The sequence below is a fragment of the Meles meles genome, chromosome 8, assembly GCF_922984935.1.
Source record: "Meles meles chromosome 8, mMelMel3.1 paternal haplotype, whole genome shotgun sequence".
Classification (NCBI taxonomy): Eukaryota; Metazoa; Chordata; class Mammalia; order Carnivora; family Mustelidae; genus Meles; species Meles meles.
The window spans coordinates 57,330,678-57,346,382 of record NC_060073.1 but is presented as its reverse complement, the minus strand read 5'-3'; the positions used below and the strand labels follow the sequence as shown (position 1 = coordinate 57,346,382).

The 15,705-nt window shown below is 39.9% G+C and overlaps 1 protein-coding gene across 1 annotated transcript; it reads right to left on the bottom strand.

Moving 5' to 3' along the window:
* Positions 1-11,226: 11,226 nt before the first annotated feature.
* On the bottom strand, positions 11,227-12,645 carry HBE1 (hemoglobin subunit epsilon 1). The gene is made up of 3 exons (XM_046015651.1): positions 12,554-12,645; positions 12,223-12,445; positions 11,227-11,355 (listed from the first exon to the last, which is right to left on the bottom strand). The coding sequence occupies exons 1-3, from the start codon at positions 12,643-12,645 to the stop codon at positions 11,227-11,229; spliced, it is 444 nt and encodes a 147-aa protein (XP_045871607.1).
* Positions 12,646-15,705: the final 3,060 nt, after the last annotated feature.

Sequence of the window (15,705 nt, the reverse complement as noted above, 5' to 3'; positions counted from 1 at the left end):
TCTAGGTTCCTGGCTACCCAACTCCCATTCAGAACCATGGCCAATGTCAGTTTCCCTCATGCCTGACATCTTGCTTGGTCACTAAACACAAGTGTGTTTTTGCAAGACTAATATGTAGCCATGATTTCACTTTTTCTTTCTTCTCACCACCAACAACTTTTCACATATTTTGTGGGCTAAAAAAACAAAAATTCACAGCTTTCTTTCCATGTACACTCTAAGCCCCATATTCTTGCCATTTCCCTCTCTCAGGAACACTCTGTGCCACTTCAGGATTTATAGGATGTAAGGTTGAAATGGGTCTCTGGGAACAATTTTGTACAAATATCCAGCCAGTATATGAAAACCTTAGCAATATATTCATGAACCCTAGGTTCCTTCTTTATATAGAGCCAACATACGCCTGCATAGATATTTCTCCTTGGCCTTGTATGTTTCCCTGTTCTTTCCCTGTTCAACTCAGTTATGCCAAATTTCTCTAGTCACTTTTTCTTTTAGCTACTCTTTGTCCACCCCACAAAGGAAAATTTCAGTGCTCTTCACCAGTCTTCCCTGAAATTCTTGTCACTCTCCCAGACATGTCCTTCGATGAAAGCTGAAGCATGCGTAAGAATCTGCAAAGTTCAGAGATTTAGGATTTCTTTGGTTACCAGAACAGGAGCTGTGATGGTTTCAGTGTAAGTCTCCCTCAGTTAGCAGTGACTGCCACAGGCAGTGATCTATTGAACTTGAGTAGATCTGTGGGTCAGATCTGGCCCATATTGTCCACATCGTCAGAGAGAAATGGTTCCCATAAAGCACCAGTTTGGTTGCAAGAATAGAGTAGGGTTAGGTAATAAAATATAGAGATATACATCTTATTATGTAAGTGCCCATTTAAAGTAAAACATGTCTGTTTGTCTAGGAAAAATGGTTTACCTCTGTATTTGTGTCTACAACTGACTATGTATATTTTCCACAGCACAAGAGTGTGTTCTGGCTGGGGGCGCAGGGTTTTGGTTTGGTGTAGCTCTTCCATCTCAGTGAAAATGATGGTAGAAGATTCACTGGCAAGTCATGTTGATTTTAAAAGAGCCAATTCTCATAAATGCTGGGTCCACTTTTCTGCTGGTCTTAGGCGGAGAATTACATCAGGAAGCACTTCCTTTGCTTTCACTCATGTGTTGTAAAACAGCTCTAGGGGCACCTGGGTGGCTCAGTCAGCTAAGCATCTGTCTTTGGCTTGGGTCATGATCCAAGGGTCCTGGGATCAAACCCTCCATCGGGCTCCCTGCTCAGCAAGGAGTCTGCATCTCCCTCTGCAGGTCCCCTGCTCATGCTCTCTTGCTCTCTCTCTGTGTCAAACAAACAAACTCTCAAGGGGAAAAGATTCTTTTTTCAATGACCAATAGTCTCTATAGTCGTAGCGGTGCCATCACTGCACTTTAGATCATTTTATCTTCAATTCACTACAGTTTTTGACAGGACACACTTCCAGTATGACAGAATCAGTGTTCATACTAATTGCTTTCCTTTGAAAGTGACGCATGATCTCAGATGCTATCTGATCAGAAGTCTTGAAACTTCATAAATCTGGTTTGATTATTTGCCCCTGAGACTAGAGAACTGCTGGTCGAATAAAAATGCAGATCAAGAAGTTACCTGTGAATTTGATTCAAGGGAATCTCTATCTTCAAATGATTTTTCTCCTAACATAACAGATTATATGAAATTGTATTATTATAAAATTGTGAAATCTTTTCAGTCCTGATGTTCTCATGTGAAGCCTATGTCTGTTGACTGATGGGGACTCAGGAAAAGTTTAAAGGCCAGAAAAATGAAATGTGTCAACAATTCAATAGCTATTTTAGGGTTGTTAACAAAAATTTGTGAATTCTCACACCCTAATGATGAGATGGGAACATTTTTATTGGAATTAATGCATAGGGCACAGAGTCTAAGGGAAACTCAGATTAGAGTCTCTTCAAGTGTGGAGCTTTGTGGGTTGAGTGTAGACCTTTGATCACATCTGATGTATTCAGTGCAGAGCCTCTCTTAGAAGCACCGTTCAAAGGCTGGTGTGCCACAGATTTTGAACTGTTGTGTTTTCATTATCATTTGTTTCCATGAATTTTTTCAATTCTTCTTTAATTTCCTGGTTGACCCATTCATTCTTTAGAAGGATGCTGTTTAGTCTCCATGTATTTGGGTTCTTTCCAGCTTTCGTCTTGTGATTGAGTTCTAGCTTCAGAGCATTGTGGTCTGAAAATATGCAGGGAATAATCCTAATCTTTTGATACCGGTTGAGACCTGATTTGTGACCCAGGATGTGATCTATTCTGGAGAAGGTTCCATGTGCACTAGAGAAGAATGTGTATTCTGTTGCTTTGGGATGAAATGTTCTGAATATATCTGTGATGTCCATCTGGTCCAGTGTGTCATTTAAGGCCTTTATTTCCTTGTTGATCTTTTGCTTGGATGATCTGTCCATTTCAGTGAGGGGAGTGTTAAAGTCCCCTACTATTATTGTATTATTATTGATGTGTTTCTTTGATTTTGTTATTAATTGGTTGATATAGTTGGCTGCTCCCACGTTAGGGGCATAGATATTTAAAATTGTTAGATCTTCTTGTTGGACAGACCCTTTGAGTAGGATATAGTGTCCTTCCTCATCTCTTATTATAGTCTTTGGCTTAAAATCTAATTGATCTGATATAAGGATTGCCACCCCAGCTTTCTTCTGATGCCCATTAGCATGGTAAATTGTTTTCCACCCCCTCACTTTAAATCTGGAGGTGTCTTCGCGTCTAAAATGAGTTTCTTGTAGGCAACATACTGATGGGTTTTGTTTTTTTATCCATTCTGATACCCTGTGTCTTTTGATTGGGGCATTTAGCCCATTAACATTCAGGGTAACTATTGAGAGATATGAATTTAGTGCCATTAGTAGCCTGTAAGGTGACTGTTACTGTATATTGTCTCTGTACCTTTCTGATCTACTACTTTTAGGCTCTCTCTTTGCTTAGAGGACCCCTTTCAATATTTCCTGGAGAGCTGGTTTGGTGTTTGCAAATTGAGGAAGACACAAAAAAATGGAAAAATGTTCCATGCTCCTGGATTGGAAGAATAAATATTGTGAAAATGTCTATGCTACCTAAAGCAATCTACACATTGAATGCAATCCCTATCAAAATACCATCCATTTTTTTCAAAGAAATGGAACAAATAATCCTAAAATTTATATGGAACCAGAAAAGACCTCGAATAGCCAAAGGAATATTGAAGAACAAAGCCAAAGTTGGTGGCATCACAATTCCGGACTTCAAGCTCTATTACAAAGCTGTCATCATCAAGACAGCATGGTACTGGCACAAAAACAGACACATAGACCAGTGGAACAGAATAGAGAGCCCAGAAATCGACCCTCAACTCTATGGTCAACTAATCTTTGACAAAGCAGGAAAGAATGTCCAATGGAAAAAAGACAGCCTCTTCAATAAATGGTGCTGGGAAAATTGGGCAGCCACATGCAGAAAAATGAAATTGGACCACTTCCTTACACCACACACGAAAATAGACTCCAAATGGATGAAGGACCTCAATGTGAGAAAGGAATCCATCAAAATCCTTGAGGAGAACGCAGGCAGCAACCTCTTCGACCTCAGCCGCAGCAACATCTTCCTAGGAACAACGGCAAAGGCAAGGGAAGCAAGGGCGAAAATGAACTATTGGGATTTCATCAAGATCAAAAGCTTTTGCACAGCAAAGGAAACAGTTAACAAAACCAAAAGACAGCTGACAGAATGGGAGAAGATATTTGCAAATGACATATCAGATAAAGGGCTAGTATCCAAAATCTATAAGGAACTTAGCAAACTCAACACCCAAAGAACAAACAATCCAATCAAGAAATGGGCAGAGGACATGAACAGACATTTCTGCAAAGAAGACATCCAGATGGCCAACAGACACATGAAAAAGTGCTCCACGTCACTCGGCATCAGGGAAATACAAATCAAAACCACAATGAGATATCACCTCACACCAGTCAGAATGGCTAAAATTAACAAGTCAGGAAATGACAGATGCTGGAGAGGATGTGGAGAAAGGGGAACCCTCCTCCACTGTTGGTGGGAATGCAAGCTGGTCCAACCACTCTGGAAAACAGCATGGAGGTTCCTCAAAATGTTGAAAATAGAACTACCCTATGACCCAGCAATTGCACTACTGGGTATTTACCCTAAAGATACAAACATAGTGATCCGAAGGGGCACGTGTACCCGAATGTTTATAGCAGCAATGTCTACAATAGCCAGACTATGGAAAGAACCTAGATGTCCATCAACAGATGAATGGATCAAGAAGATGTGGTATATATACACAATGGAATACTATGCAGCCATCAAAAGAAATGAAATCTTGCCATTTGCGACGACGTGGATGGAACGAGAGCGTATCATGCTTAGTGAAATAAGTCAATCGGAGAAAGACAACTATCATATGATCTCCCTGATATGAGGACATGGAGAAGCAACATGGGGGGGTAGGGGGATAGGAGAAGAATAAATGAAACAAGATGGGATTGGGAGGGAGACAAACCATAAATGACTCTTAATCTCACAAAACAAACTGGGGGTTGCTGGGGGGAGGTGGGATTGGGAGAGGGGGAGCGGGCTATGGACATTGGGGAGGGGAGGCGAACCATAAGAGACTATGGACTCTGAAAAACAACCTGAGGGTTTTGAAGGGTCAGGGGTGGGAGGTTGGGGGAACAGGTGGTGGGTGATGGGGAGGGCACGTTTTGCATGGAGCACTGGGTGTTGTGCAAAAAGAATGAATACTGTTACGCTGAAAAAATTAATAAAAAGGGAAAAAAAAAAAAAAAAAAAAAAAAAAAAAAACAAAGGCTGGTGTGCAAGCCTCTGAAAGCCTTAACAAGATTAAGATGTGATTATTAATCACTCTTCTTCAGGCTATTGCACTTCTGTGATCCCTCATTTCTGGGAACAGCCTCCCTGTGCTCCCAGAAACACAGTCATCTGTAACCACCGCTTCCTTCTTTGCTTTCAGGAAAACCTCTTTCCAAGGTATGCTGACTCTCCTTCATGCCCACAGCCATTCCACACTTCCATCCTTCCATTTCTTTCTTTTGTTGTTGTTGTTTTTAGAGATTCTATTTTTTAAGTAATCTCTACACCCTACATAAGACTTGAACTCACAACTCTGATATCAAGAGGCACATGCTGCCCTGACTGAGCCACCCAGGTGCCCCCTGTGTCACTCCTTCTGACATTGCCTAAATTCTCACCTATGAAACTGGTTCTTCACAAAAGCCCCCATGGGTGTTTTTCAAATAATCTTTTGACAAATACATTGAACTTCTATGCATCATTGATTGTTCTACGTACTGGTGATTTAAGATAAATAGTTCAGAGAGAAAAACTGCTTTCTTGGAACTATATTCTATAAAGGGAAACATAGATAGAATGAGTAAATTAATCAATCAGCAAAATCATTTCATATATTATTATTTGCTATGAGGAAAATTCATATTGGTGTGAGTAGGATACAATTATGTTAGCAATGATCTCTTAAGGGGGGCACTATTTGATCTGTGGCCATAATGACATGAAGATGTTGCCATGGAAAGACACTAAGAAAGAAAAGTTCTGGCAGTTGGCATAGCAAATTTAAAGTTCCAAGGGAAACACACACACTCACACACATGCACAACCTACACATATACCTAGTTAGAATATAGACAAACACTGGGTCAGTGGGGTTGATATGGAAATAGTAAGGTGAGAATGGTCAGAGAGGATGTCAGAAGTAGCACCTGCTTTAATCTCTTCAGGATTATCTTCATTATCTTGAGTGAGAAGCCATTAAAGAATTTTAATCGTGATAAGGATATCATTTCTAATCCATTTGTACTCTTGTCTAGGTTAATATTGCAAGAATATCTTGTTCATTACCAAAACATTTTGCTCAAGTGGCTTGTATAGACTAGTGAGAAATATTACTTTTGCCACTATTATTCAACATACTACTAGAAGTCCCAGCATCAGCATTCAGACAACAAAAAGAAATATAAGGTATTCAAATTGACAAAGAAGAGTCAAACTCTCTCTCTTAGCAGATGACATGATACTTTATGTGGAAAATCCAAAAGACTCCACCCCCAAAACACTAGAACTCATACAGCAATTCAGTAATGTGGCAGGAAGCAAAATCGATGCACAGAAATCAGTTGTTTTTATATACACTAACAATGAAACTGTAGAAGGAGAAATTAGGGAATCAATTCCACTTACAATAGCACAAAAAGCCATAAGTTACCTTGGAATAAACCTAACCAAAGAGGTAAAGGATCTATACTCTAGAAACTACAGAACACTTATGAAAGAGATTGAAGAAGACACAAAAAGATGGAAAAAATATTTCATGCTCATGGATCAGAAGAATAAACATTGTTAAAATGGCTGTGCAGGCCAGGCAATCTATACTTTCAATGACATCCCAATCAAAATACCAATGACATTTTTCAAGAGCTGGAACAAACCATCCTAAAATTTGTATGGAACCATAAAAGACCCTGAATCACCAAGGAAATGTTGAAAAAGAAAACAAAGCTGGGGGCATCACATTGCCTGATTTCAAGCTATATCACAAAGCTGTGATCATCAAGACAGCATAGTACTGGCAAAAACAGACAGATCAGTGAAACAGAATAGAGAGCCCAGATATGGACTCCCAACTCTATGGTCAAATAATCTTTGACAAAGCAGGAAAAAATATGCAATGGAAAAAATACAGTCTCTTTAAAAAATGATACCGGGAAATTTGGACAGCTATATACAAAAGAATGAAACTCAACCATTTGCTTACACCATACACAAAGATAAACTAAAATGGATGAAAAACCTCAATGTGAGACAGAAATCCATCAAAATCCTAAAGGAGAACATAGTCAGTAACCTCTTCGACATGGGCCACAACAACTTCTTTCAAGATATGTCTCCAAAGGCAAGGGAAACAAAAACAAAAATGAACTTTTGGGACTTCATCAAGTTAAAAAGCTTCTGCACAGCAAAGGAAACAGTCAACAAAACAAAGAGGCAACCCACGGAATGGGAGAAGATATTCACAAATGACACTACAGACAAAGGGTTGATATCCAAGATGTATAAAGAACCTCTCAAATTCAACACCCAAAAAACAAATATTCAAATCAAAAAAATGGGTAGAAGACATGAACAGACACGTCTTCAAAGAAGACATACAAACGGCTAACAGACACATGAAAAAATGTTCATCACTAGCCATCAGGGAGATTCAAATCAAAACCACATTGAGTTACCACGTTACACCAGTTAGAATGCCAAAAATTGACAAGGTAGGAAACAACAAATGTTGGAGAGACTGTGGAGAAAAGGGAATGCAAGTTGGTGCGGCCACTTTAGAAAACAGTGTGGAGGTTCCTCAAAAAATTAAAATTAGAGCTATCTTATGATCCAGCAATTGCACTACTAAGTATTTACATCAAAGATACAGATGTAGTGAAAAGAAGGGCCATGTGCACTCCAATGTTCATAGCAGCAATGCCCACAATAACCAAAGTGTGGAAAGAGCCGAGAGCCCTTCAGCAGGCAAATGGGTAAAGAAGATGTGGTCCGTATACACAGTGGAATATTACTCAGCCATCAGAAAGGATGAATACCCAGTTTTTGCATCAACATGGAAGGGACTGGAGATTATGCTGAGTGAAATAATTCAAGCAGAGAAAGTCAACTATCATAATGTTTCACTTACTTGTGGAACATAAGGGATAACATGCAAGACATTAGGAGAAGGAAAGGAAAAGTGAATTGGGAGAAATCAGATCGGGATACAAATCATGAGAGACTATGGACTCCAAGAAATAAACTGAGGGTTTTAGATGGGAGGGGGTGGGGGGATAGGTTAGCCCAGTGATGTGTATTAAGGAGAGTATGTATTGCATGAAGCACTGGGTGTTATACACAATGAATCCTGGAACACTACATCAAAAACTAATGATGTGGGGCACCTGGGTGGCTCAGTGGGTTAAACCTCTGCCTTCAGCTCAGGTCATGATCTCAGGGTTCTGCGATCGAGCCCCATGTCTGGCTCTCTGCTCAGCAGGGAGCCTGCTTCCTCCTCTCTCTCTCTCTACCTGCCTCTCTGCCTACTTGTGATCTGTCTGTCAAATAAATAAATAAAATCTTAAAAAAAAACTAATGATGTACTGTACGGTGACTAACATAACAAAATAATAATTTAAAAAGCAACTAAAAAAGGATGAATTGTAAATGTCATAGTCTTTGAGTGAGGAGTTTGTGACAATGTATCATTCTGTTGTTCAACCAGTTTTATAGGGAGGAAGCCACAGCCCTTCTTTGTTCTCAATTCATTTAAGATTGTACTGTATATTGACTAATTGAATTTAAATTAAAAAATAAATTTTAAAATTAAAAAAAGGATTACATTGGACAAACAATTTAAGATTTCTTAAAATAGTAATAATGCCTCTATCCAACATCACAAGGAAGGAAAATAAGTAAATTAGGGCAGGGTTGGATGTTCCTCCACTGTTTTTTAATCCATTTAATAGTCAGCACACTTATTGAAGCAAAAGGTATTCTCTCCGAGTCAACAGACAACTGTCTGGCAGATTTCATATATCTACCAATTTGTCTCAAGAAATACAGGTGTTTGGGAGGTTGTGGGGGGTGTTGCTATCATGTGTTCTGTGCACAGAGTAGCAGAAGATTCCATGGCATGGGCTTCAGATTCAGGGAGTTGTCTCTGGCATAAGTTAGATCTATCCTCCCCTGCTGTTTCACTTCTCTTCATTTCTAATCAGGCTGAAGCCATCTTCTTTGAGAATTCCACATGGGAAATGGATAGGCAGGAAATGTTGCTGCAGGAAGCAGAAACCTAATAAACTTGGGATTTGTCTTCAATGGTAGAGAGTGAAAAAACACTGTAAGGTTTTCACCCTGGTAACGACATCAACTCTAAATCTCCAAGAATGTCCTGGTCATCATGATATTATTTTGCTTACATGGTTCTTATTGTCTATCAATAATAGATAAGTCTTTTTTTCATCTATTTAAAGTCTGAGGAGCTCCTAGATGGCTCAGCTAGTTAAACATCTGACTCTTGGTTTCAACTCAGGTCATGATCTCAGGATCTTGAGACTGAGCCCTGTGTAGAGCTCTGCACTCAGTGGGGAGTCTGCTTAGAACTCTCTTTCCCTCTCCTTCTACCCCTCCCTCCTGTGCTCACTCTGTCTCTAAAATAAACATATAAATCTTAAAAAAAAAAATTAATCTGAGTCATCCAGACCTGTATCTGGGTGTGCATATGCAGGTGTGTGTGTTAATTATGAAGTTGTTAGCATTTAAATGGTCTTAAACTGTTAACATTGAAATTGAAATCTAGACCCTTAAGGGATAAAGAACATATCTTTATCCACCACCACTCCATCATCACCATCCTTGACGGGTGTGACAGATAGAGTAAGAGTTAAAAGCAAGAAAGAGGAAATGAGACTGATCAATTAAAAAATGCATGTTTGTTATTGACTGAGACACTGACTGACTCACAGACTGGGTAAAAGGTGTAGCACCAGGAACAGCTTCTGTTTCCTTTGCTGAGGGGCATAAAGAGAGGCTACAGGGCTCAGGGACCAGTGCTGTTGACAACCTGCAACTAAGTAATCATTTGCCTATCATCACTGTTGTGGAGACAAGAGCCCAAATCAGAAGGTAGTTCACAGGACAAATTCTGATCAATGCATGGGGGCAATGAAATGCCAGAGAACTTAATTTGCCAAGATATGTCACACTAACTTGTAAAATATGAAGGTCTCGAGCCTTGATGTGAAAATTTGACTCAAGGCCTCGAGGTCAGGATTCCCTAAGCAACCTAACAATGACTCCCTCAAAAGTAATTCAGTTCATGCATTTCCTCACAAGTGTCCCCAAGTCAGTGCAGTGGCTCTTGTTAGATTTTGCCCCTCCCCTTCCGCCCCCAGGCTGAGAGATTTCTGTCATCGACTACCAGCTCCTTCCTTCCTTGTCATCCACAGTCGGATGTCATCTTTTTCTCACTCTACTTCTGGTCGCCCTTCACATTTTTTGCAGCTGTCACTGCTTTTCTTGTGTTTAGGCCATTATGTCTGTTGCTCTGATTTAGTCTCTGCAATTTTAAATTCATTTTGTGTGAATTAAGTTGATTATTTCCCCCCACCACCACCTACCATTCCTTGAGTCGTTATAGTTCTAAGGATATTTATTGTTTACTCTTGCCAAAAGCATAATAATAGTTTTTATTTTTATATTCATGGCCTAACATTATCTTGTCTTTCCTAATGCTCTATCTATATCTCACTGTTGCCTTTATTTCCAGAAAGCCATTTTCCTGTAAGTCACCAAGACCTAACTTACTGGTTTTAAATTAGGAGGTTTTATTAGAATCTCATCTGCTATGTGAAGTCTTGGTCATTCTCCCCTACCTCAAATTCATACAATATTCTAACTCCAACATTTGATTATAAAATAACATGCAATGATTTCATGTGTCTTAGCCTTGGATCCCCATTGAGACCATGGAATCCTTTGGGAAATAAGAGGTTGTTGTTGGTTCATGGAAATTTTCCGGAAAGCTCCTAGCCATCCCTCAACTCATCCTGCTATGCCCAATTCAGCCTCACAAGATATATGATAAGTTAGCTCATGCAATATGTACATTAAAGCAAATTGAAAAGTATCTCTAGCCTAGACCTTAGGTCCCTGAAATGGTTTTAAAACTGAGACATGTACCACAAATCTGAGGCAATGCTTAACACCTCCTTCCTTCCCCATCTGCAGTAACTTTTTGCCACACTTCCCTGTAAGTCCCTGACATTTGACTAACCATCTCCCCAACCCAGAAAACTTCTGCATTCTAGCATTCACCCAGATCCTCTAGAATCCTCCCATAATATCTGTCTTCCCAAAGAAGCTCTTATTTCTTCTGTCTTCTCCCACCCCTCAGCCAATGACATTTCTCTCCTTTAACATAAGAGTGAAACACAGAGAAGACATAACATTAATTTCTGATTATGGAATAGAATGAACTTTATTAAACAGAAGCTGTGCTTTCAAGGGCAAACCCGAATCCCCATATGCAGAAGGAGAACACGGGGGGCACAGAAGGGTACTGTTGAACTGGAAAGCGGACTCAATGGTACTTGTGGGCCAGAGCAGTGGCAACACCAGCCACGAGCTTCTGCCAAGCGGCCTGCACCTCAGGGGTGAACTCCTTGCCAAAATGAGAAGCCAGAATGATCACCAGTACGTTGCCCAGGAGCTGTTAAGTGAAAGACAAATGACAAATAGGCATGTTGAGTAGAAGTTCTCAAAAACAATTGCATAAAAAGTGGCTCAATATCTACACTCCCTGCCAACCCCACACCTTAAACTGCTCCAAGGGGTGTGCATTTTAGTGCATAAAAAGCCCAGATAAGCTAGTCCCTAAATTCAATGTAACAATTGTGAGCTTTCCATTCAACTCCTTGCCTACCTAGATTCCCATCCTCTCTCCCACACCACCATTTTTATTTATATCTCTCTCTCCCTCCCTCTCTTATCTACCAATTGGCTAATTCCTATAATAATGGGACTTTAGGGCTGCATGGGTTCCCAGACCGAGTTTATTTAAAGTCTCCAATCATTGCAGGAACAAGCCTCCATTTGGTAACAATATTGACAGGTAATTTAGTATATTTTAGAGAAGTTGTTGTATATTTCTTTGAGACAGTCTGTCTAAAAATTCCCCCCCCGAAATCTTTCCCTAAACTTTCATCATCAGAACCGACATAAAATAAGACATTTCTCCTTTATTGAGATGGGGCCTTTATCTACCAAACACCAAATTCCATTCCTCCTTGAACAAGTCTGCTATTCTCTGATGTTATTCTCTAGGATGAACACTTCCAGTTCAGACAAAAGTTCTTGAAAAGTTTTAAGCTAACTCTGGCTGCTAATAGCCCTTTATTGTCACTAGTCTTGAATCAAGATGGTCCTGGTTATTCCCATTGGAGGTTAGTCCTTCTACCACCAAGTTGGACTCATAATTTCTGAAATTTTTATTAGTCATTCCAATCAAAGACTTGACTTGCTTTACTATATCAAAGTGAAAAGTAATACAAGAGCACATGAACACTTCCTGACTCACCCTAAAGTTCTCAGGATCCACGTGTAGCTTGTCACAGTGCAGCTCACTCAGCTTAGCAAAGGTGCCCTTGAGATTGTCCATGTTCTTAATAGCATCTCCAAAAGAAGTCAGCACCTTCTTGCCATGGGCCTTGACCTTGGGGTTACCCATGATGGCAGAGGCGGAGGACAGGTTGCCGAAGTTGTCAAAGAACCTCTGGGTCCAGGGGTAAACAACCAGGAGCCTATGTGATGGGAAATTAGAGACTTTCAAAAATCTTGAAGAATTTCCCAGTCAATTGGCCAGGCTCATATTCACCACCCTTTCCCATGCCTTGAAACCCAGTGCCTACCTGCCCAGGGCCTCGCCTCCAGCCTCTTCCACATGCACTTTGCCCCACAGGCCAGTGATAGCAGCCTTCTCCTCAGCACTAAAATGCACCATGATGGCAGGTCTCTGGAGCGAACAGGTGGTCAGAGAGAGAAGCAGGTATGTGCTGCTACTGGAAGCTGTCACGTTTTATTCTTTACGGCTGACCTTCTGGCCCCTTGTCCCTCCTAGTTCTTTGAAGTCATTGGTCAAGGCTGAGCTGTGTCCCTCAGGGGTGGAGTCAGGTTAGGAAAGGGTCATCAATGAGGAATGTACACTGAACTTGTGATAACGTGTCTTGGTTCCTGAGACAGCCTTCCATTGTTGGCTCCTCCTCTGCCCTCAACACAATTTTGCTTCCATTTTCCTTTTCACCCTCTTTCCCCCTGATTTGATCCTCCAAGGTAACATCCATCTCTCCCTTTCTTCTTGTCCAAGGAAGACCCGTAGAGAGGAGCTAAGCCCAAGACAGGGAAAGAGTTTCAGTCAAAACAGTTTTAATATTTGAGTTAAAGATGGTGTCAGGGACAAGAACAGAGTCAAGAAGAAAAAAATACAGTTGTTGACACAGCATCTCAGCCAGCTTTAACTCACTTGAGTGGATTACAACCAAGCCTCTGGTTTTTAGTTTTCCAAAGGAGACAAAACACATGTGTTGTTATTTCAGAAAGCTGAACAGGGTAACAAAGGATTTACAATAGGACTAAGACCTCAATCCCAAAGCACAATTCCTGAGGGCAATTTCACAGAAAGAACAGAAAGAATAAACTTACGTCCTGTGCTTCCCCAGAACCTTCTCTCTGTCCATTTCTCTCTTACTTCAAGGGAAACTGGCTACTTTGGGGAGATTTCCCTGAGCTCTTGTTGATTTTCTGCCCCACTAATACTTCTTTAATCAGCGAGACAGCTCAGGACTCTGCAGTTATTTAAAACCAGGACTTGTGATCAAGCTGAAAAATAAATGAACTGGCAGGTTAACTAGGCTAGAGGTTGGAGTATTTTTAATGTTTGTTGCAGCCATAGGTGCCAGAGGCTTCAAATGCCTCTAGTGTCCTTTTGTCGTTTGTTTGTTGATGCCACTCTTGTCTTTGGGCTTCCCTAAAAAACTCAGCATGAATTAGAGTCTGCATCTTTCAACTTTTTCAATTGTAATCCCCTGTTGTTAGTCTGGAGTCCTGTTGGTATGGTGGTAAGGAATGTCGAAGGAGGAGAAGCATTCTGTAATTCTGTAATTGTATAATTAAGTTCCAGTCTTTAATGCGCTGTGACTTTCACAGCGTTTGTTAGCTTTTCTCCTCTTAAGAAAGTCAGGAAAACCTCCCTGGGCTAGACTGTATATATTACAGATTGAAAGACAGAACATCTGTGGCTCAGTGTGAGGCTTATGAATTCTGATTCTGAGGTCAGTCAGGTTGGTTTAATGTAGTCTCTAACTGCTTAGGTGCTTGTTGAGTCAAGCTAAATTATCTTAGCTGCTCATTTTGAAGTATTTTACTTATTTCTCCTATGAAATATCATTATTATCTCCCTTTCCTGGATGAAAAACCCAAAGTTTAGGGATAAGTGAAATGGTTATCCAGATAGATCAGAAAGATTAAATCATCAGAAAAAACAAACAGTATGAGTATTTATTACATATAGCCAAACTGTGGAAAGAGCCAGGATGCCCTTCAACAGACGAATGGATAAAGATGTAGTTCATATACACAATGGAATATTACTCACCCATCAGAAAGGATGAATACTGGGTGTGGTGCATAAACAATGAATTCTGGAACACTGAAAAGAAATTAAAAAAAAAAGGATGAATACTCAACTTTTGGATCAACATAGAAGGGACTTAAGGAGATTATGCTGCGTGAAGTAAGTCAAGCAGAGAAAGTCAATTATCATATGGTTTCACTTACTCGTGGAATGTAAGAAATAATGTGGAGGACATTAGGAGAAAGAAAGGAAAAGCGAAGGGGGTGGAAATCGGAGGGGGAGATGAACCATGAGAGACTGTGGACTGTGAGAAACAAATTGAGGATTTTAGAGGGGAGGGAGGTGGGGGGATGGGTAAGCATGGTGGTGGGTATTAAGAATGGCATGGATTGCATGGAGCACTGGGTGTGATACATAAACAATGAATTTTGGAACTAAAACTAATGATGTATTGTATGGTGACTAACATAACACAATTAAAAAAATTTAAAAATTAAAAAAAACACTAAAAGACAGGTTGGGAGCACTTCCAAGTTGGTGCATGGATCAATCTGCTAGGAAGGTGGTGCACCCGGACGGTGCATAGAAGCTCTGTGCCATTCCTATCCCTATATCTTGTCCTATGCATCCCTTCCCTTCGGCTGTTTCTGAGTTGCATCCTTTACAATTAACCGTAAGCATAAAAAATAATAATAATAAAATTAAAAATTAACAAGTTAAAAAACATGTTATGTCTTAAGGTATTTAAATTAAAAGGATTTTTACAAAGAAATTCTAAATTTTGATAAACATTAATACCTGCCTTTCAGGTGTTCTGTCGTCTTTGCACCTTTGTAAGCTCTCTGAAGGATTTTATGAAATTTAAGATGCTTCTTTTCAGCAGGGAAAAATAAAATGTTAAATCTTGCTAGTTAACTTACAACATGTATAAATCCTGTGAATCAAATATTATATCTTTAGGTGCTTTTCTTATGAATTATATAAGTTACACTGTTGGTAGGTAAACTAGGTCTTTGGCCCCACTACATGGTTTTCATAGCATTATCTAAGAAAAATTGCTCCAAAAATTATTCTTTACCACGAATGAGTTTTTTCTTTTAATTTTTTAATTTTAAAAGTGGAAAACCATAGACAGGGTTTATAAACGACTGAATTATTAGGGAGGCTGTCTGTTTCCATTACGCATCTGAATTTAAAGTCTCATTACAGAAAAAGATGGTATCTATCAATGTTCCACGAGGTGTTGTATCCACCTAGAATAAATTGGTTACCATGAGGAGAAGGAGATTCTTGTGGCTGCCATGCAGGAAGCCAGATGAACATCTGTTCACGGAAGGAATGAGAGAACAGACCATACTGGTGTCAGGCAATATGGCTGCTTTCAAAGTTTTATGCCCCCTCCTCGGCACCATCTCTCACAAAGACTGTAGG

Coding starts and splice junctions, on each gene's coding strand:
- HBE1 (XM_046015651.1), bottom strand. CDS start 12,645: ATGGTGCATTTTAGTGCTGAGGAGAAGGCTGCTATCACTGGCCTGTGG. Junction 12,446..12,553: donor GGAGGCGAGGCCCTGGGCAG/GTAGGCACTGGG, acceptor CCCATCACATAG/GCTCCTGGTTGTTTACCCCT. Junction 11,356..12,222: donor TGGATCCTGAGAACTTTAGG/GTGAGTCAGGAA, acceptor TTCACTTAACAG/CTCCTGGGCAACGTACTGGT.